Source organism: Nannospalax galili, unplaced genomic scaffold (genome assembly GCF_000622305.1).
Source record: "Nannospalax galili isolate Female #2095 unplaced genomic scaffold, S.galili_v1.0 scaffold280, whole genome shotgun sequence".
Lineage (NCBI taxonomy): Eukaryota > Metazoa > Chordata > Mammalia > Rodentia > Spalacidae > Nannospalax > Nannospalax galili.
Window position 1 is genome coordinate 3856720 of NW_008347808.1, and position 21392 is coordinate 3878111.

The window sequence follows — 21392 nt, forward strand, 5'->3', positions numbered from 1 at the left end:
CAACAGCTTTTGGAGGTCTCTTTCAGATTAAATGATCTTTTATCCCTCCCTAGTTACACAAATTATCCACTTCTCATTGACAAAAGGACTTCCTTGAAGCCTGCTTTTTTAAAGAAGCTCCTCCAAGTTGACTGAGAGACCTGTTCTGCCAATATACCAGTAAGCAGGACTCAGAGAAGATAACGGGTAACCTTAAGATTGTATTTTGCTTATGCATGAAATCCAGGGCTGAAGATAAGGGGAAGGGGTCTAAATATGATTAAGATGTATTTATGAAATTCACAAAATTTCAATAAAATATTATATTGAAAAATGCCTTCTGTTTAGATTAGAGAAGTCTAGAAAAGAAGGGACAGATAATTCTTGTTGTATGACCACTCTGAAATTAAAAATGTGGCCTGCATAATCCTGCAGTCATCATGGACTACAACATCCTTCCCAAAGCTGGCCTGCAGATGTAAACCATGGAGCCGAAACTTTAATGTAGAAATTTTGGCAATTCCTGTGGTAAGAAGAACCGATTTACCTCTTTCTATTCTGTGGACCCTTTAAAGACCTCACTTCATGTATCTTTTTCATTGTTTTGTTTGTTTATTTTTTGAGACAGTGTCTCATTCTGTAGTCCAGTCTGGCCTGGAACTCACTATATGTAGCCCAGGATGACCTTGAAACTGTAGTAGTCTTCCCGCCTCAGCCTCCTGAGTGCTGGAATTGCAGGTGTACACCACTTTGCCTAGTTCACATTTCTATTTAATGGTGAGTTTCGGCCTATGTGTCACTCTGCTTTGTTTTAGAAGAGAAATGAGGCAAGTGGTCCTTTTGCTCATTCCACTGCAGCCACAACGGTCCTTTTACTGGTCACATGCCAAGCACATTTCTGCCTCAGGGCTTTTGTAATGGGTATTTACTGTTTACAGAACTGTTCTTTCCTAAGATATTTACCATGGCTCATATACTTACTCGATTCAGCTCTCTGCCTAATTTGTCAGAGGTCTTCTCCCACTATCTTATACAAAATACCTAACCTTTCACTTGGCTTATTTTTCTTTAAAGTTCTTAGCAGCTCATGATAAATATATGGAATTGTTTATATGGTCTCTCCCCAAAAGAATATAAGACTCATTTAAAAGGCTTTGCTTTTGTTTACAGGAGTGTTCCCAGTGTCTAGAATTTTCCGTGTCATATAATATGAATTTCATAAATATTTATTGACTGAATGAGTATCATAAGAACCTTGAAAACAGAACTATAAACTAAGACAACTTATGGGCTTGGGAAGGAAAACTTGGGGGAAACGCCATAGTTTCTCTGAAGACATGGGTACGGAAAGAGAGGATGAGTCCAAGAACTCTTTTTTATTATTAAGAGCATAGTTTATTAGTTTCTGTAATCAAGAGCCCAAGATCTCTTGATTTACTGTTGGCAGCCCAATTTTAACGAGAAAACTTTTATAGATGAAAAGGGAATTGGAGAGGCACAGAAAAGAAACCCAGCCTGCTCTGTTTAATTTCCCCCACTGATTTCTTGACTATCCATGGAAGGATTTATTCTAAACTGGTTACCATAAAGGACAATTTATTTTTTTAAATAGGAGAAACAAACCTGAAACTCAGAGGGTATAGGGATTTTCTACAGGGCCAAATACCACATGGTTTATCTCCAGCTATCATTGGAAAGGGAACGTGACGGCAGTAGTACGAGAAGACAGAAATGGTGCTTCTAGCTGTTGACTCAGACGACTAACTAAAATACAGCCTTGAAAGCACAAACTTTTCACAAGGTCAAACACACCATGGGTCAGAGTTTGCTTTCATGGGCAATTCCTATACTGTGTTTATGTGTCAGCCACAGTTCTAAGTGCTTTATGTGTATCGAGTCACTTCGTGAATCTTCCCAATTTCTTTTCTCTCCAAAGACAACTTAGATTTGAAACACATGGGTGGTTAACTACCACATTATGGTCAACACAGAATTCTTCCCTCTACGTACTCCTTTGCACACTATTAAAAGAGGAGAGAATGATTAGAGACATAAATGATAGATGAAGAAATTATCACTAGAACGTGACAGGTTACTGGTCCTCATTTTCCCTCCTTTGGGCACCAGGGTGGCTATGTAGCTGAAACATTAAGTACATATTTTTAACCAACAGGCAGACCAGACCAACTTGGAGAGGGGATTTGAGGCCAAGGGCTTGGCTGGGAATGAAGAGTGTGTATTGTTCAAGGTCACATGATAATAAGTAGCAAGGCTATGTTATCAACTCAGATGTGTCTGACTTCAAGGCTAACTCTTTTTCTACTATATAACATAGAAGAAAACATTTCAATTTTAACAAATGATTCTTTGAATGGAAACAGGCTCAGGCAGAACATATTTTCTCACCCACCCACATTTCAGAAACTTCAGTAATAACTGATTTCCCTCTGCAGTCAAGTTAAAAATACATAGGGTCTTGCGTAACATTCACTAAGTTGAATTCTAAAGTCCTGATTGAAGAGAACTCAATATCCAAGGAATACTATCCCATTCTGATAACGCACTGGCTGCTGAGTGGGGATGGAGTCAGGTGCTCAACTCCCAGGCATCCCCCTTCTGAAGTGTTCTGAGGACTAAATCCAAGTGATAACACTTGGGCTTTGAGGCACAGCTGGAAATGGATCTTCTCCACTCGGAATGGGGCTTATGAACTACTTGTCTAAGTTTGGTGACACAATAATCCTCTTCTAGATTTTTCTCTGCCATATCTTCAGGTGTGAAACAAAAGTATAATATAAGTTAGTCATTTCCAAACTCGTCAAAGTCCAAGACATCCGACTCAAATCTTAGAAGTCTTGACAGAGCTGAGCAACTATCCAGATTCACCCCAGATGCTGCTTCAGGGTTGCAAATATCAGAGTGTACAAAAAACACCCTTGCCTTTCTATAAATCAAAGCTATAATACCTGGCCCTGATGAATCCCAGCTTTCCACCAAGTCTCCATTTACACTCTGGCTAATGCTATGTTGAGCTTTCTGGGATCTGGTTATATTAGCAAAACCTGTATTTTGAACTACATTAGAAATAAAGGTGGCAATAGGGTCAAAAATAATGAGCTCTTAGCATTTGGCACAAACCACTTTAAACATTAAGTGTGTCACCAAGTTTGCTTGGAATATGTACAGAACTTTGAAAATGTCACATCTGTTGTAGCCAAGAGCCATTTTTTTTAAAAAAGAGGGCTGTCACTAAGGCTGTCTTTTGAATCAGCAACACATAGCTTTAATTTTTTTTTAAGATACAACGTTGTAGAATCCTATTTGGTCCTACCAATACACTGTATTTACGGGAAAACTGATGTCCAAAAAGGAGATGCAACTTGCCCAAGTCTTGAAAGCTCATAGAAGATAGAATTGCAATTAGAGTCGGAGCTCTATGGCCCCGTATGGCACCTTTTCCCTTAAAGTGCAGTATACACTGTAGGAAACAGTTATAGCCTTCCACTGGTTATCTATACTGGGTCTGCAATCCATGCTCTGATTGTTTCTCCATTTCCCTGGTTGGTTACTTCAGGGTGAGAATACCAAGAAACTGGGAGAATGAAGTCACATCCTGCTAAGAATGTCTCTACTTGGCATCAATAACTGGGTGTTTTCTACTAAGAATTGTATGGTGGATTTCAAGTGGAGCATTCTTTTTAGAATAACATCAGATGATTTGAGCTGTGGAAATAAAGATCTTCTTTATCACAAGCAAACGTAAGTAAATAATGATCTAAGACCGCTAAGACAAACTTATTTTTTACTACAATGTCTTAAAGGACAGCAAGTTAAAAGGATTATAGGAGAATTACACCACTAAGTTCACGTTCACTTCCTGTCAATTCTATAAAATGGTCATGGTGCAGGGTATGCAGATGGACAATATACAGTATAGAGAGTACTTGACACCTTTATCACATTGAATTCTCCCAATAACTCAGTGAGGTGGAGCTCATCTTTAGTCTACTTTTTAAAAAATGAGGCAAATATGACTCAGGCAGATAAACTGACTTGCTCAAGACCACCCAGCTAGCAAAGGCTAGCATAAGGGTTAAACTCAAGGACTATCTGGTTCTCAAGCTATTTTTCCATTCTTTGCATTACATTCTTGTCATCAGAGATATTTGGAATGCCTGCAGACATAGCCTAGACATTTTCTGGGTTCTTTGTATTAATTCAAAGAAGTAGCAGTAACCCAGTCACCAGTCCCAAAATCTCAGAGAAAAGAAATAAACCACCCAATTGCTCAGTGCTCTTTCACTGATTTCCAGTCTCTGAAACTCCTATTGGCACTACTGCCTGACCTGACTACAGAAACTCTGGATGTTCCAAGTCTGGCTGCCAGAGTACACCCATCTGGCCCTCTAGCCTACTGAAGCCCATCTTTCCATATCGTCTACACTCTGGTGTTCAAACCTGAGACTTCAGAGTACTCCAAAGCACATGGCAGAGACATACACAAATACTATGAAATGATCATTTTCCATTGAGACAAATGCTCCGTATGAGCTTTGAAATCACTTTAAATTCTCAAGTACTGGGCATGTAGTTCAGTGGTAGAATGCTTGCCTAGCATGTGCAAGGCCCTGGGTTCCATTTCTAGCACTGCAAAAGCAAAAATAACAAATAAGTAAATAAATCTAAAGCACTGGATTCTCTACTCTACATCTGCCTGTCTTTTGTCTGTCTCTCTCCCTCCCTGACTACACAAAGTAGATATTTACAAAAAGAAAAACAGATACATGATTTTCATCACCCATAACAAACTTAACCTTTCTATGTCTCAGTTTACCCATAAGTAAAATGGGAGAATACCTCATAAAGCTTTTGTAAGGACTCAAGAAGATACTGAATATCAAATATTTGCATATAGCAAGTCCTCAATAAATGTTACCTATTGTTTTTACTGCTGTAATCATTATTGTAGTACCAGCTTGGGAAAAAAATAAAGAAGGGGTTACAGTCACCTTTTGCTGAATCTTCAAGAGAGCTCTTAGGATGATCAGAATGGAAAAAGTGAGTCATAATGAACATTTCAGGTTTCTGATCATCGGAGGCAAAATGAAAATACACCTGTACCTCTCGCTCCACCTCATTGGGTTTGGCCATGCTTATTCACCTCCAATAAGACTTGCCCTTGTTCCAGAGCCCAAGAGAACTAGGCTTCTGGAAAATGTGAAGATCTCAACTTAGCCAAGGTTGAAAACTCAAAACTGTGTTTTCAAAGATTCACTCTGACTGAAATTTCTCAATCTTAATAATTCTTTGCTTAAAGATATTTTTCTTCAGGTTACATTTTGATCTTAATATTCATGCTTTTAAAGATTTTTTCTGAAGATTCATTTGAAAATGTTTGCCAAATTCCTATCGAACTACATATTAGATTCTGAAAATGTCCCAACATGTACAAACTAATAAAAAATGTTATTTTTAATAACTTGTAGCTTAACCTTATCATTTCAGAGATTAAATGCAATGAAGCAGAGATCTGGCTTAATTAGATTCTCTCGCTCTGTATATATACCTATGTTATACATATATATGTGTGTATAATAACTGAATGTGCAGATGAAGATATACATTTAAAAATTAAAATATAAAACATAAGTTTTATAGTAAAATATGTAAAATAAAATTAACATTTATATAAATTACATTTAAATTGATCTATATATCTATGTGCTTGTGGATATATGTGGGTGGGGGGCATCACATCTTATCATCTCTCATTCCACAAAGGTGAGAGGGAGAGATACACATGTTCTCTTGCTGCCCTCTGGTGGCAGACTCAAATTCACTGAAGCCACATTTCTGAAAGAAGGAACATACCAGGATTGGGTCTATGTCCTCTGGGCTGCTAGATTAGGTGTCTGAAAAATACATAAATCAGAGTTGTTTCTTAAAAGAGGCTCTAGTTTGACTCCTCAAATCTATCACGTTGGTACAACATTGCTGAGTTTTTGTTTTTGTTTTTGTTTTTGTTTTCTCCTGGATGGGTTCCTATTTGGACATTTGGGAACAGAGGCAGCATTTGAGTTCCCATAACTTTGTATTGAGAACAATCCAGCTTTCTCTGGCCAGTTTATAGGAAGAATTTCCCTCAATCATTTATGTCTGCAACAAGGACTGTACCGTTCTTTTTTCCAGTTCTTTTAACCATGACTTCTAACTATGCTTCTTCAAAGACAATAAAATCCATTTTGACATATACTACTTGTAGGATTCCTAATTATCTTCAGGATAATTTCTTTCACAGGAAACTATACTTAGCCAGTGAAGCAATATCTTGAATCATTTAAAAAGCACCTCTCCACCCAGTAAAAAGGAAAGAATGGACTGGAGTTATAGCTCAGTGGTGAACAGCTTTGATATATATGAAGCTCCGACTTCAATCCTTGGCATAGAAACAAAATAACAAAAACGAAAATATTGGACAGAGATTGGCAGTCAGGTAGGAACTTTAAAAAAATAACAAAACCATGTATGGTGGCACACACCTTTAACTCCAGCACTTGGGAGGCAGAGGCAGGCGGATCTCTGGGAGTTCCAGGCCAGCCTGATGTACATAGTGAGTTCCAGGCCAGCTGGAGCTACAGAAAGACCCTGTCTCAGAAAGACCATAAAAAAGAAGGAGGAGGAGGAGCAATGGGGGGGGAGGAGGAGGAGGAGGAGGAGGAGGAGGAGAACAATAGCTAAATCTATTTCAGTGATGCAAAAACAAGAACAACTGATGACTGATCTTAATATTTCACACGAAAAAGGTCTCCATTCCCTGACATGCAAATTTAACTAGACAGATCTAGATTTCTCTGAGTTTTGCCTCTTACCATACACAGTATCTCTGGTCCTTAATCTAGGACACCAATACCTATTATTTCAGAGTCAGAATGAGATGAGCTAATAGTACAGTGTCCCACACTGTGCACATAGCTTGATTCCAGGTTCACTGAACACACATCTAAGAAGACTGAACAACTGGTTTCTAGCCCTAATACAGTGGACTCAGGAGCAATGAAAGAGGAAAGTGGCTAAAGCCTGACTGGCTGACAAGATGTGTTTTCAAAGCACAAGTGAGATAATAGGTAAAGGTATAAGGCTTGTTCCTGAGCTTTGTTCTAAACTAGCTGTGAGGGACTGTAGGAGTGCACTACGAGCTTCCAAAGAATAAAAGAGTGGGGATGAGCTGGTGATGCACTTTTGTCATTGCTCCTGCATCCTGCAAAGAGAGGCTTTAAATAAAATGAAGCACCTGGGCAAGAATATCTTTAGTGTTGCTCTCTAGTTCTGATATTCCAATGGATCCATCCCACATTTCATCCCCTTAAGTGAGATAATATTTTGTCCTCAAAACTAAATCACTAACAACTCCATTCACAGCTGACCTCTCTCTTTGCCTTGTAATTCTCAGCAGCTCCCTAAAACAAAATGTTCAAGAAACAGAAATCAACCTTCCTCTGTCAGTCCAAATTGCCTCTGTGTCTCAAGCCATCAGTATCAGGTTGAGGCACCCTGATACGCACTGCTCTATGTGCTAGAAAAGTGAGGCCTACAGAATAATTGATAGTGGTGATCTAGGGGATTAATGTAGGGGGAGATCTTCCTCTGTAACTTACCAACTCTCCAACTTAGAAATTTAGAGATGATTATTTTTTTAATTATTTTTAAAAAGCAATGTTAAGACAGATTTAGGAACAGACTCCTTTAAGTATGAATTCACTTACTGCATTTAATTTATAGAGTCTGGATATTGTTAAAAAGAGAGGTTGAGAGAGAAACTTAAAACCAATGTGTTTAAGCCCTTTTCTATTAAGAAGCAAGCATAAATGGAAAAAAAATATTACTCAAATTATAATATATGTCAACTGAAAAATCATATCCCATTAACTGAACAACTTGGAAGGAACATATAATCCCTAGGACTTGTAGAGCAGCCTCAGCTCTCACATATATTATCCCTTTTAATCCCCACAACTATTTGATACAGTTACACCTATATCAGGTCCATAATTTCTGGAACAATCTCACTCACATTATTTTTCTCTTTTTCAAAAAAGGCAATTGATAAATGTATGATCAACTAGAAGTTCATTTTCTATCTCCACGTAGACTGTTTCACATGAAGTAAATTGATAAATCAGGAAAGATCCTTGGTTGCTATGCTGCTGTTTCAAAACATAGCCAGAGTACATCTTTGGTATCATACAAAGGTCAGAGCTGCAATCACTTAACACATACAGGCTACTAAGGTGTGATATCTTCACTCTATCACTGAGTACTGGTTAGTAGCAATGACTTTCTGTTGGATCCTGAGAATAACAAAGCCAGCACTTGCTCTTCACATAATGCTACAGTATACGGTTTGGCATTTTGACCAAAACCAGCATAATCATTTTTTAAAACCAGATACCTTTGGCAAAACTGAACCCTGCTTTTTCTCTTAAAAATTTATAGAATACAAACATGAAGAAAAAAATGTTTTAACTAATAACAAACGAAATATGCCAGAATCATTCCTCAGTCCACTCACAAATTAGTAAGGACATTTAAAGCTCAGTAAGTCAGGACACGCTAAAGCACTTCCATGGCTCCCTTCTGTACAGATTATATCAACTCCTCGCCCAAGAACACAACGTCCATGACATGACCACCAAATGTCAGAATTAGTGTATCGTCTAATGTATTCAGTGTGTAACCCTTCAGTAACTCTTTTCTCAAACTCAATTGGCCTTTGGATCTCTAATGACTATTACATCCACTTACTTTGGTTACTCATTTTCAAGAACTCAGGAAAGACCATAAGGTGGCCTAGTGTAGATCTGAAGTAATATCAAATCTGAGTTCCCAAACTTGTTCATTCTGTGACCCTGGGTGAGTCACTTAACTTGACTACACCTTGAATGTCTTGGAGTCTCCTTATGTAAACTTAAGGGTAAAATGCCTCTAACAATGTTTAGCATATCATAGGAGCATTATGGATAAATTACAACCCCTCCAGATGTTTCATGTGGACAGAAGCTTTCATTTCTCTCTCTGAAAAACACCCAGGAGGACACAAGATGGGTTCCACAGAAAGTGCATGCTTAGTTTTTTTTTTTTCTTTAAAGAAACTGTGTAACATTTTCAGAGAGGCAGTCACACTTTATATCCCCATATGAAGTACATGAAAGATTGAGTTTCTGTGCAACTTTTGTCACCATTGGAAACTGTCACTACTTTTTAAATTTTAGCTGCTATAAGTACGTAGTGAGATTTATTGTGCTCTTAATTTGCATTTCCCTCTTGAACATTTTAAAAATGTACCTGTTTGTCGTCTGTACATTCTGTTCATGCCTTTCACCCACTTGTATAATTTGACTGTGAAATTTGTGGTTGACCTTCGAGAGTCCTTTATATATTCTAGTTGTGAATCCTTTGCAACTTGGAAGCTTGTCTTCTCATATTAAAAATATGAGTCATTTACTGTAAATTTTAAATTTTGGTAAAACCCATTCTATTTATTTTTTCTTTCTGAATTATATTTTGGGTATCAGGTCTAAGAACTCTTCAAAAAGCCCCAGGGCCTGAAAACTTTCTTCTGTGCTACCTTGTAAAGTTTGCATGCAACTGAACAATCCATTTTTTGGTTTTATGTTGTATTTTGTTTCTCTTGTATAAATCATTTTGAGTTAAATTTTGTGTGTGCTATCAAATTTAAGTTGAGGTTCATTTCCATAATCAATACATATGCAACTACCGCAGTACAGTTTACTGAAAAGCCTATCCTACTTCCCCTAAAATTTTTTTTTGCAGTGCTGGGATATTGAACTTGGGGCCTGAGGCATGCTAGACAAATGCTTTTCCACTGAGCTGCACCCTTGACCACTTCTGTATTTTTGTGAAAAAATAATTTCTTCAAACTTCGTGGTATTATTTGTGCACTCTCTAGTCTGTTCCATTCATCTGTGTCTATCCTGCTACCAACTGCATACTGTCTTGGTTAGTGAATACCATAAGCATTGATATCAATAATACTTCACACTTTGTTCCTTTTCAAATTATGTTAGCTTTTAGAGTTCCTTTTATATTTTCCTGTTCAACATTATAATCTTGTCTCTATCTACAGAAATTGTTTGGCTGAATTTTGATACTGTCTTAAACTTATTAACACCCTGAGTATTCTATTCAATGAGCACACTATGTCTCTTATCAATTTGCTTATATTTTCTATGAATTCCCTTGTCAGCATTCTGTAATTTTTAGCATGTAACACCAACAAATACTTTGTTAGTCTTAACATTCAAGCATTTCATTTGTTTAGAGTGACTGCAAATAGTATTGTATTTTTGTTTTGTTGTGTCCCTTATGTACGCCGTTCCTGATTTTTCATATTGTTCTTGTCTCCTATAAGCTTGATAATTCTCCTAATTAGTCCATGGAAGTTTGTGGAGCCTTTATAAAAAATAAATTCCTTGCTACTTTTTTTTTTCTTTTTATGTGTGATACAGTCAACAGGCCATCATCAGAGTTAATACATGTGGGCATCATGCTTTTGAGCCTCCAGAACTGTGAACTCCTCTTTCTCACATACAATATGCAGACCCAAGTATTTTGTTATATTTTGTAAGGGAAAATTGACTTATATAATATGTTTTATTTCTTTTTCTTTACCAATTATATGAGTAGAAATTCTATTACTATGCTGAACCACAATGGTGAGACAGAGTATCCTTGCCTTGCTCTCAATTTTAAGGGGAAAGTACTTCACTATAATAAGATGCTGCCCATAGGATTTATTTTTAACATTTTTAAACAAAAATGAAGATACTGCACACAGTCTTAGTTTGTATGTTCAAAATTACTCTTCTCAATGAATATATGATTTTGCTTTCTTTAGATTATTCAAACAGTGGATAACTGGTTTTGAAAGAACAACAAAAAACATATTTTTACTAACATGTCATTAAGGATTTTTGCATGTATGTGCAGGAAGGATGTTGATTGTTTCAGTTCTGTAGTATCTAATTTTCTGTTTTTGATATCATATAAATATTGCTTATATTTATACAAAATTTTATGTCACATATTTTGAAATTTGTAGTTTGGTGGGTACACTTTAGGATTATGATGCCTCCTTGAATTGTGGCAGGTACTAAGTATCAAACCCAGTGCTTTACACATGCTAGCCGAGGTCTCTACCACTAAGTTACACCCTCTGAATTCTTTTTAGTGCTTGCTTTAGATATTATACAACTTATCACAGATTACTAATTTTGACATTTTACCTATTTAACCAAACTATACAAAAATTCCTCCTTTGACATTTTTACGCTTGCCACTGTTATAATACATGCTCTAATATAGTTCATCCAGACTCATAGGGAGTCACATATGATTTTTTGTTGTAAGCATCAAACATACTTGAGAAAACTCAAGATGAGGAAAGTGTATTGCATTTACTCATAATTCTGCATCCATTGTTCATTCTTCTGCTATTTCATATTTCAAGATTCTCTCCTTTTTTGTTATTTATTTATTTATTTGTTTGTTTATTTATTGTGTGAATATGTATGTATGTGGGTGCACACATGCCACAGCACATGTGCTTGCCTGGGGGTAAAAGGACAAGCTGGGGGAGTTGGCTGTCTTCTTCCAATATGTGGGTCCCAGGAATGGAATGTAGGTTGTCAGACTTAGTAGCAAGTACCTTTACCCTCTAAGCCATTTCATTATGCCATGTTGACAGCCCAAAGTTCCATCCTTTTCTCTCTGCTTTTTGTTTAGAGAACTTCCTTTAGGCATTCTTTGGAAGGTAGATACACTACCAACAATTTTCTCAGCTTCTGGTAAATTAGGTTGGGTAAATTCTGTTTTATCGTCAAGTTTACCGATTCCTTCCTCTGTCCTCTTCAAAGAAGAGTTGTGCCCATACGCCGCCTTTTTTCCAGTTTTACTTACTGATACATCTTTCAGTTCTGGAATTCTCATTTAGTTGTTGTTGTTGTTGTTGTTGTTGTTGTTGTTGTTACTATGGCTGTTTTCTTCATCTTTTTTTCTGGTTTGTTGTTGTTGTGTTTTGAGATAAGGTCTAGCTACTGTCTTGAACTTAAAACCTTTCTCCCTCAGCCTCATAAGTGCTGGAATTTACAGATGTGCATCACCACACCTGGCATTTAAATATTCTTCACTTGTCTCAAATGTATTCCTAATTACTCATTAATTTTTATGGCTGTTGCTTTAAATCTTTTGTCAGATAATTAACATCTGTGCCATCCTGGTGCTGTCTATTTATGGTATTTTCTCATTCATGTTGACATAAGTCTGATTCTTGGGTTGACAAAGTATTTTCAGCTAATGCTCAACTTTGGAATATGATGAGAGCTGCATCTTATATAAATCTCCTTTGATAAATGGGCTTGCTCCAACAGTGCCACCACAGGGGAGGAGTCCTGCCTCACTTCTACCAGGAGAGACTGAAGTCCAGGCTTTGGCCTTGGTGTTCACTTGACATCCAAATGAAAGGGAAGAAGAACTTGCTGCTAGGCATGAGAGGGAGCCTAAGCTCCTTGCTAGATCCTTGCTCAAACTACCCAGGCTTGAGGCCAAGGGACGTCTCTTTATTGCTCCCATATGATCACCACTGTCACTGCTGTCGAGAAACCTGTTACTACTTTGTGGTGGTAAAACTTCAGACCTCTTCTGGTACTATTCCAATTCTAAATGGACATGTGAGTGCAGACACTTCACATGGTCTCCACTGACACCATGGGGACTAGAGGAGGATATCTCCATTGTACCAGGTGGCAACAAAACTCCAGTTCCTCATTTGGCCTTTTCTGACACCATGCCAACAGGGAGTGCAGATGCCTTGCTACAGGCTGCCAAAGATAAAAATTCAGATCTGAACTTGGCCTTCACTAGGAGAGGTGGGAGTGGGGCTATGATATTTTTCTGCAATGTTTGGCTGCAGTACAAAGGTTATCATCTAAAATACCCGTGGATTGTTTTGCTACCACTCCCAAGGCCTCATGACTAGAGACAGCAAGCTTTTATGAAGAGAATTTTGGTCTGCAATCATTGGCATTTTAAGGATTTCATTGTCTACAATAAGAAATTTGGTATTATTAGGCAAAAAATGTAATTCAAATGATTCATAGCAGTATCATTTCTCCATTCCCAAAGTCCCTAGCCAGTCTGCCAGCTTTTGTCCATTTTTCAGAATCCTCTGAAATTGTTTTTATAAATAGTGTCCTGGTTTTAGTTGGAATCAGTTAAAGAATAGGGAAACGTATATGTATTCCAGTTGTCTAGAAGCAAATGTCTTTTCTCATTTTTTTAATATCTCCATCATGCGAATGAACCAATTAAGTCAACCATTCCCATATGTAAAATCATTTAGGTATTTTATAATTAAAACAATATCACAAAATATTTTTGGTAAAATACACATAAATTTTACCATTGTATTCATTTGCCAATGTATAATTAAGTATACTCACAATCTTATGCAATGAACATTATTTGTTTTTAGAACTTCCTCCTCACCCTAAAAGAAATCCCATGCCCTTAAAGTAGTCACCCCCAGTTTTCCCATTTTCCAATACCTTAGAATTCACAACTTGCTTTCTATTTCTATGGATTTGCCTATTCTAGATAGTTCAATATAAATGTAACCCTAAAATATATGGTCCCTTATTTCTGATGTCTCTCTTCTTTTGCTAAGCATAATGTTTTCAAGATTCGCCAATATTATAACACATATCAGTATATCCCTCATGCTAGATGAATATTATTCAATTGCACATTTGTTTACCTATTCATTATTCGATGGACATTTGGACAATTTCTATGTTTTGACCATTATGATTAGTGGTATTATGAATATATGAAACACTCCCTGTTTAAGCACATATTTCCATTTTCCTTAGGTACACAGCTAAGAGTTTAATTGCTGTTGGGTTGTATGACAACTGCTTAAATATTTAACCTACTGAAAAACGGCAAAACTGTTCCCAAAAGCACTGTACCTGCATTGTTTTGGTATTGTTGAAAATGTATCTTCAGGGAAGATTCCTAAAAGTAGAATGTAAATGCCAAAGTTCAATGCATTTTTAATTTTGTTTGCTATTGCCAAATTTACCTCCACTACAATCATATCAATTTCCATTTCCACAAGTGCTAGATGAAAATTCTTGTTTTCCTCTTGTATCATCAATAAACTATATTGTCATATTTGTGCAATTTTTATAGAACCATTAAGTGAAAAGTAATTATCTGAGTGTTAATTTAACTTATATTTGTGCAATTTTAAGTGACCTTGAACATTGCTTTATGTTTAAGGGCTATATCTTCTTTATGAACCATTTGTTCATGTCCTCTCCCTTTTTTCTATCGAAATCCTTCTATTTGTAAGAGCTCTCTATATGTTAAGGTTATAAACCTTTGATATGTGTTGCAAATATTTCTTCCCAGCTTATCTTTTTGAGCTTCTAATGATGTTTTGGGTATGCAAATATTTTTTATTTTTATGTAAACCAATTAATCAATTGTTATTTACTTCATTGTGAAAATATTACAATATAACTAGAAAGCCTTTCTTTACACTGAGGTTAAAGAAGGGTCTCTAGTCCATCCATGTTTTCTTCTCATAAGCATGTAGTTTCTAGCTTTACATTTAGGTCTGTGTTCCATTTGGAGTTTATTTTTAGGTATGGTATGTGATGTGGCTTTAATTTTCCCTTTGTCTAAATGGCTAACCAGTTGTCACAGCACTTTTTTTTTGCTACCCTAGTGATGTGAGATATGCTTTCATCAAATACAAAAGTTCAGTTTATCTTACAAAAATCTAATAATGGTATATTATTAAAATGGTATATATTAAAATTAAAAATCCATAAATGGAATGATGCATGTGTATGTGAATCTGTGTCCTTTTTTCATTTCCTAAATGGTAAACAAGAAACTATTAGATTAGAAACACAAGCTGGCATAGGTAAGGAATTGTTTCTCACTGTATAATTCTAAGGTTTTACTTTCTAAATTAGAAAATATTTTAAACAGTAAATACTTTTCAGTGCTATCCTACATGAAATGTCTTGGTCCACTCTTTTCTAAAACTCTCTCTTCTCCAGAAATCTACTAGTCCCGACCTATAAGTGCTCCTGCCAGTGACCATTTCTTCTCGACCTGTTTTATGGTTTCTTCGACTTACCCTTCAAAGATTGTCACTTTAGATTTCAATCCTTGGTAAAACACTTTTGCAGTAAGTATTCTTTAGGCAACAGTACTCTTCACTCACATGGCTACAGCTGTTACCTCTATGCTATTGAAGGCCAACTCTACTTCTCTAACCCTCTTCTCCCTTCGCTGACCTCTGGTGTGTCATAGGCATAGCTCACATAATGTGTCTCAAATCAAATCCTGCTCTTCTCTTTCAAATTGCTCTTCCCTTGGCTCTATCCATTTCAATACATGGCAACTTAATTCTTCAAACTGCTCAGATTTTTTAAAAATTAAAAACACCGGAGATCTGCTCAGAAATATTCTTTTTGTCTCCCATACTTCACGAATGATTTGTCAGCACTTTCTGCTGGCTTGGCCTTTTAAACTAGATTTAGAAGGGGGTAAATATAAATAAAATACATCTCCAAGAACTAATAAAAATATTATATGTAAATATATATATGTATTTAGAATTTGACCACTTTTTACCATCTCCATTGTTGCCACCCCCATCTAAGGTATAATCATATCTTAAGTATACTATTACATTAGTACACTCCTAATTAGTCTTCCTACTTCCACTTTTGTCCACTACAGTTATTGTAGTTATTTTTCCCATAGTAGCTATAGTATTCCCATGAAAAATAAGTCAAATCATGTCACTCTCCTGCTGGAAACTCAGTTTCTATTATGGACAGGGAAAAGTCAAAATGTTCCCAGTGGGTCTTAAGGCCTTACTACTTCTGTGTTCGCTCTTTGAACCCATTCTCGTGCACGTGTGTGTGTGTGTGTGTGTGTGTGTGTGTGTGTGTGTGTATGTTTGCTTCCCTACTACATAGCCAGCCTTGACCAGTTGTGGCACAGCTCTGTGGCCTCAAAAGTCTAAAATGTTTACTATTCAGTCACTTAAGCAAAAGTCCACTGACCTCTACTTTCAAATCATATAACCAAATGCCCTGCTTGCTTGCTTTCAGAAATTTCAAATCTAATCTTCCAAATGAGCTTTTCTTCATCTCCCTAAAACTTTTCCATTCATTCTATATTCTTTATACTAAGAAAAATGGCTGCATTCACTTAGCCAAATAGACATCTAAGAATCAGAAACCTCCCTCTTACATCTCTCATTTCCAATCCCCAACTCCTTCTGCTTTTGCCTTCCTGTTCCTCTTCTCACTGTTCTAACTCTGACTAAAATACTTTTATTTTCAGATTAAAGCCCCCCCCCATGATCTATCCTCATACTACAACCTAAATATGGCCTCCTGAACATAGGTCTGACTCTAGTACTATTCTACTCTTAAGCAATGTTTTCCTAGTACAGGCAGGAGAAAATTCATACATTCCAAACCCATTAACTAGGCACTCAAGTGTTGGCAGGGGGCTTGATCCTATCTGCCTCCAATGTCATATCTTGCTGCTCCTATTTCCATTCCATGTTCCAATAATACAGTTTTAGGCTTTGGAAGTTTGTTCACACTGGGTCATACTCTTGAATTTTTTTCCCTATTTCTTTTTTTGTTCACCTTTAGAATCTGTGGTGCCTAATTTTAAAGTGCCAGCCTGATTGGATTAAGGAATAGCTAGAGTGATTACTGGGAGTGGGGCTGAGCTGTTACCAGAAGAGGTTACCATGTGAGTCTAAATGGCCCACATAAGAAAGATCTATCTTCCATGAGGACAGAATCCATTTGGTAAGTTGGGGCCATAGAAATACAGAAGACTAATTTCTGAGCCAGAATTTTGTTTTGTCTCTAGGCCCACTGATCTTTGGATGCCTGCTCTTATACCAGCGCCTCCCACTCCAGTTTCCTCTTATCTTTAGCCTTTCTGCCTAAGAGGAGTTACACTATGGATTCCTTGGTTTTGAGGTTTCTGAAATTGGGCTGAGGCATGTCACTGGTATCCCAGAGTCTCCATCCCACAGATGGCCTAAGCTACTTCTCTGCTACTACAAATATGTAAACCTTAGTAAATCTCCTATCAGGCACCCATATGCATATTCTACTTGTTCTGCCTCTCTGGAGAACCCTAGTTAATGCAGTACTTAACAAATCCCACACACTTCTTTGCAACTATCCTTCTTGATAAGTCGAAAATGCCTTCTAAAATTGTCACTACATCATGACCACTGATGCAGCAGTGCACAATGATTAAGTACTTTGACTCTTAACCAGGATAACTCTTGTTAAAAGCTTAGTTGATGCATAATAATTATACATATTTACGGGGTACACTTATAACTACATGATGAGCCTGAACAGAAATATACCATGGCTCCAACACAAGAGATGTTTATTTATTCATGGTAAAATAGTCCATCAAGAAGGTTCAGAGCTGGTAGGGTGTCACCCTTTTGTGCAATGGAACTTATTTCTCCTATCTAACTGCATCTTAGCATTCATTACCCTGTTCTACCACTTCTGAAAGAAATAACTTTGGGCATATGGCTATCACATAGGTATTTATAATCATTCTTGAACTTCTGCTGGAAAAAAATGTAACTATAATACTATAATATGGCAGAGAATACTAGTTCCTGGCATGCAGTCTCCCTTTTTTCTTTAAGTCTTAGCTGGAAATGTGCTGGACTAAATAAAGACTATACCTTCCTGAGCCAGTGTTGTATAGCAATTTTTTCACAGATAAGACATTCCGTCTGGGAGGGAGGCTCCTTAAGAAGCAGGGTGTTCTAAGTGGAGGAGAAACACTCTATCCTGGAGGGAAGCTCATTAAGCTCAAAAAGTAAACAACTCAATAGCTTCAGGAAGGCCCTGCAACTGACCAGATTCACTAGACCTCCTTCTTCCCTTTGCAAATAAAAGCAGTAAGGACTGATGAGTAACTCTCAGACCAGTCAAGCTACCAAGAAGAGGCGTATCAGCCAAATTGCCTGGAAGAAACAGAGACCAGCCGAGCTGCCTGCTGCCTACAAGAAACTCAGACCAAGTGAGCTACCTGGAGAAGATACTCTCCAAATTGTTGACCTGACTGCAGGTTGTGCAGTGCATTCCAGGTTTCCTGCTTTCCTGAGCTGTCAGGGATTCTGGCGTGGCCTTTTGGTGATAGAGCTGCCTTTGAGTCATTTCTGCTACTGTAAGTAACCCCTCATCCATACTCCTGAAAGTAACCACATTAAAACTCATTGGTTCACCAAACTGATTTTGGTGGTATACTTGGATCTGTCGTTGATTCCCCTATCAGGGTGAAGAGAAGTTTATTCATATCTCCCCAGACATAGTGTCCTACAACAGATAAGCATGGTGGCACATGCCTGTAATCCCAGCACTGGGGAGGCTTCAAGGCCAGTCTGAGCTATGTATCAAGATCCTGCCTCAAACAACACCAACAAAGACACAAGCAAACTCTGTACTTTTTTTTATACCTCTCTTACAACTTACCATTGCTAGATTAAATTATGGAAAATGACATGTAAACAAAAGTTATGTGTAACTTCCAGATTATAACTTTAAAGGAAAGAGTTATAATAACTACTTCTGTCTTTCATCCTTTCACCTGCTAGAACACAGAAGATAAATGACTATGGAGATGAAAGCAGAATGTTAGGGTTGTCAGAGCAGCAATAAAGGAAGAACAAGGAATCCTGATCATGCCACATTACCTTACCAGCTCTGGACCTTCTTGACGGACTATTTTACCATGAATAAATATACATCTCTTGTGTTGGAGCCATGGTATATTTGTGTTCAGGGTCATCAGCTCAGCCTGTATCCTACCTTTCAGAAAGAAAGTGGCCAAGCTTGTACTTGAGCTGTGGCTAGGCCCAGACTACATCAGAGTCCATACTCCAAACAAAGTTCTTATTGAATAAAGCTTCCCAAGGAGGGCTAAAAAGCTCTTAAAATGGAAGATACCTGTGACAAGTATACAAGACTTGTTAATAAGCATTTCTTGCACTAATGACATTACTGGGTTAATTTTTCTGCTTCCCTTTGTTTTGGTTTTTTTTCATTTGACCCAATTATAATGCATACTACCTTATACCTTATATACCATATTAAATATGCCACCTCAAAAACTTTTGAAATGAGATGTTATTTAAAATATTAAAATATTGATTTATTTATGATTATGATGGAATTCAAGACTTGCTATTCTGAAATATAGAAAACCGACATTTGAAGAAACAGCAAAACTAAGGGTTCTCAGACCTTCTTCTGCCCTTTTCCCTGAAGCAGGCCACAGAAGAATTCTGACCTTTTCCTTAACTTAAATTCCAGAGGTACCTGGAGAAAACAACCATCTCTATCCTCAAAGGTACAAAAACGCCAAAAAGTATCTAAACGAGCAAGCCTTGCCAAGTCACCTGGCTCTAGCATATCAGACCCTTTTGTTCTGTAATCACATTTCTCCAGAACTATCTACTTCTTCATCAAACTTAAAAACTGTATAAGTTTACCTATTTGAGGGAGAGAGTTTCATTTTGGAGTGTTCTCAAGGCATATAAAACTTATCATATAAATTTGTATTCTTTTCTCTTGTTAATCTGTTATTTGTTTCAGGGGTGTCAGTCATGGATTTGGTGATCAACAAGGATATCCATCACTTCTACTCTATAGTTTCATTGTGCAGACATCACCTTCATCCCTGTCCTTTTCCTCTGCTTATATATCTATGTCCATGCTACATGGTTAACTTCTTAAAACCAGACATTGGCCGTTTCTTCTTTAATATTCCCAGCATCTACTATGATGCTTAATAGTAAAACAGCATATGCTCAAGCAACAGTTGCTAAATGTATGAAATATCAAGTTAGATTTACTGTTACATGCCCTTCTGGCCAAGCTTAGTGGTACAAGCCTATGACCCCAGGTACTTGGGAGGCTGAAGCAGAATAACTTCAAGGCATATTGAGTTCAAGCCATACTGAGTTCAAGTCTAGATTGGACAAATTAATAAGACCCTCTCTATGTAAAAAGTAAAATAAGGCTGAGTGTATAGATTAATGGTAAACTGTTTGCCTAGAATGCACAAGGCTATAGTTTCAATCCATAGATCTTTAAAAGAAAATCATGTATCACAATGGAATTTCTTGTGACTGTCCATTTGAACCAAATAGGAAGACACACAGCTGGGTGTGGTGACACATGCTTGTGATTCCAGTAGTCTGGAGGGTAAGACAGGAAGATTACAAGTCCTAAAGTCAATTTGGGTTACATAATGGAGTACTAGTCCAGCCAAAGCTATATAGCCTGATCCTGTTTTTAAAAAAGGAAGGAAGGAAGAAAAAATGGAAAGAAAGAGAGAGACAGACAGATTAAAAGGCACATGGGGCAGCTGTCACTTCTTTGGAGGGAAGATATCAAGGATAGAAAAGGATTACCTTGGCAAAGTGTTCAATCAGGATTTCTACCACGATGTTCTGAAATTTGATGTTCATCATAGCAGCCACGGTGTCCTCTTGGGCTCTCATCAGTGTGGGCCCAAAGATCACCCCCATATTGGAAGGCGTCATGAGATTCTCTTTGCTGTGTTCACACACACTGCCAGAAGAGAAATAAAATGGTGAAAATGTTTGTTTCAGTAACTTCCTCCCTTTGTGACTAAGACTATGCTAAGTGCTAAAAGACCTAAGACAAGCCAAAAAGTAGAAGGAAAGGAGAGGCCTAAAGCATACATGGAAGAAAAAAACTACAGTGGAGAGAATTAGCAAGCAACACACAATAGTATGATTAGGAGTCAAGGTGACACACAGGAAGTAAGTTAGCAACCTTGAAGGAGTTAGGAGATTACTGTGGAGATAGGAAAGGGTGTGGAGAGGCAGGCGGGAAGGCACAGAACACTTGTGGCAAGGAAAATGGCAGGCCTGAAGAACAGCAAAGCTGAGGGGTGCAGTTCGGGGTAGAGGACTTTGCTACTACCACAAATTACTTTTTTTTTTCCTTATAAAACATAGAAGGGAAAGGACCTTCCTGGAATCAAAATCAGCTGGCTGTTGAGTAGGTCCTGTAACCTGATTGTCAGATCTCTAGTCACTCCCATTAGCAGCTGTCACTTATAGAAGAGGGTCAAAGCTCTTTAAAAAGTTAAGTAGCCTTCTGTAACTTGTCTCATTTTGCCTGTACCTGTGTTCTGCAATGCCTGCGAATGTCAGAAGAGGGCATCGAATTCCCCTGGAACTGCAGTTACAGATGGTTGTTATCTACCATGTGGGT

General features: G+C 37.4%; 1 protein-coding gene across 1 annotated transcript in view; it reads right to left on the reverse strand.

The window, feature by feature from the left end:
* The window catches only part of Ophn1 (oligophrenin 1), a 417268-nt gene that overhangs the window by 38492 nt on the left and 357384 nt on the right, over positions 1 to 21392 (reverse strand). The window contains exon 19 of the mRNA XM_008844367.3: positions 20561 to 20720. Coding sequence (XP_008842589.1) covers positions 20561 to 20720 — 160 coding nt within the window. The remainder of the gene's footprint in view (positions 1 to 20560; positions 20721 to 21392) is intronic.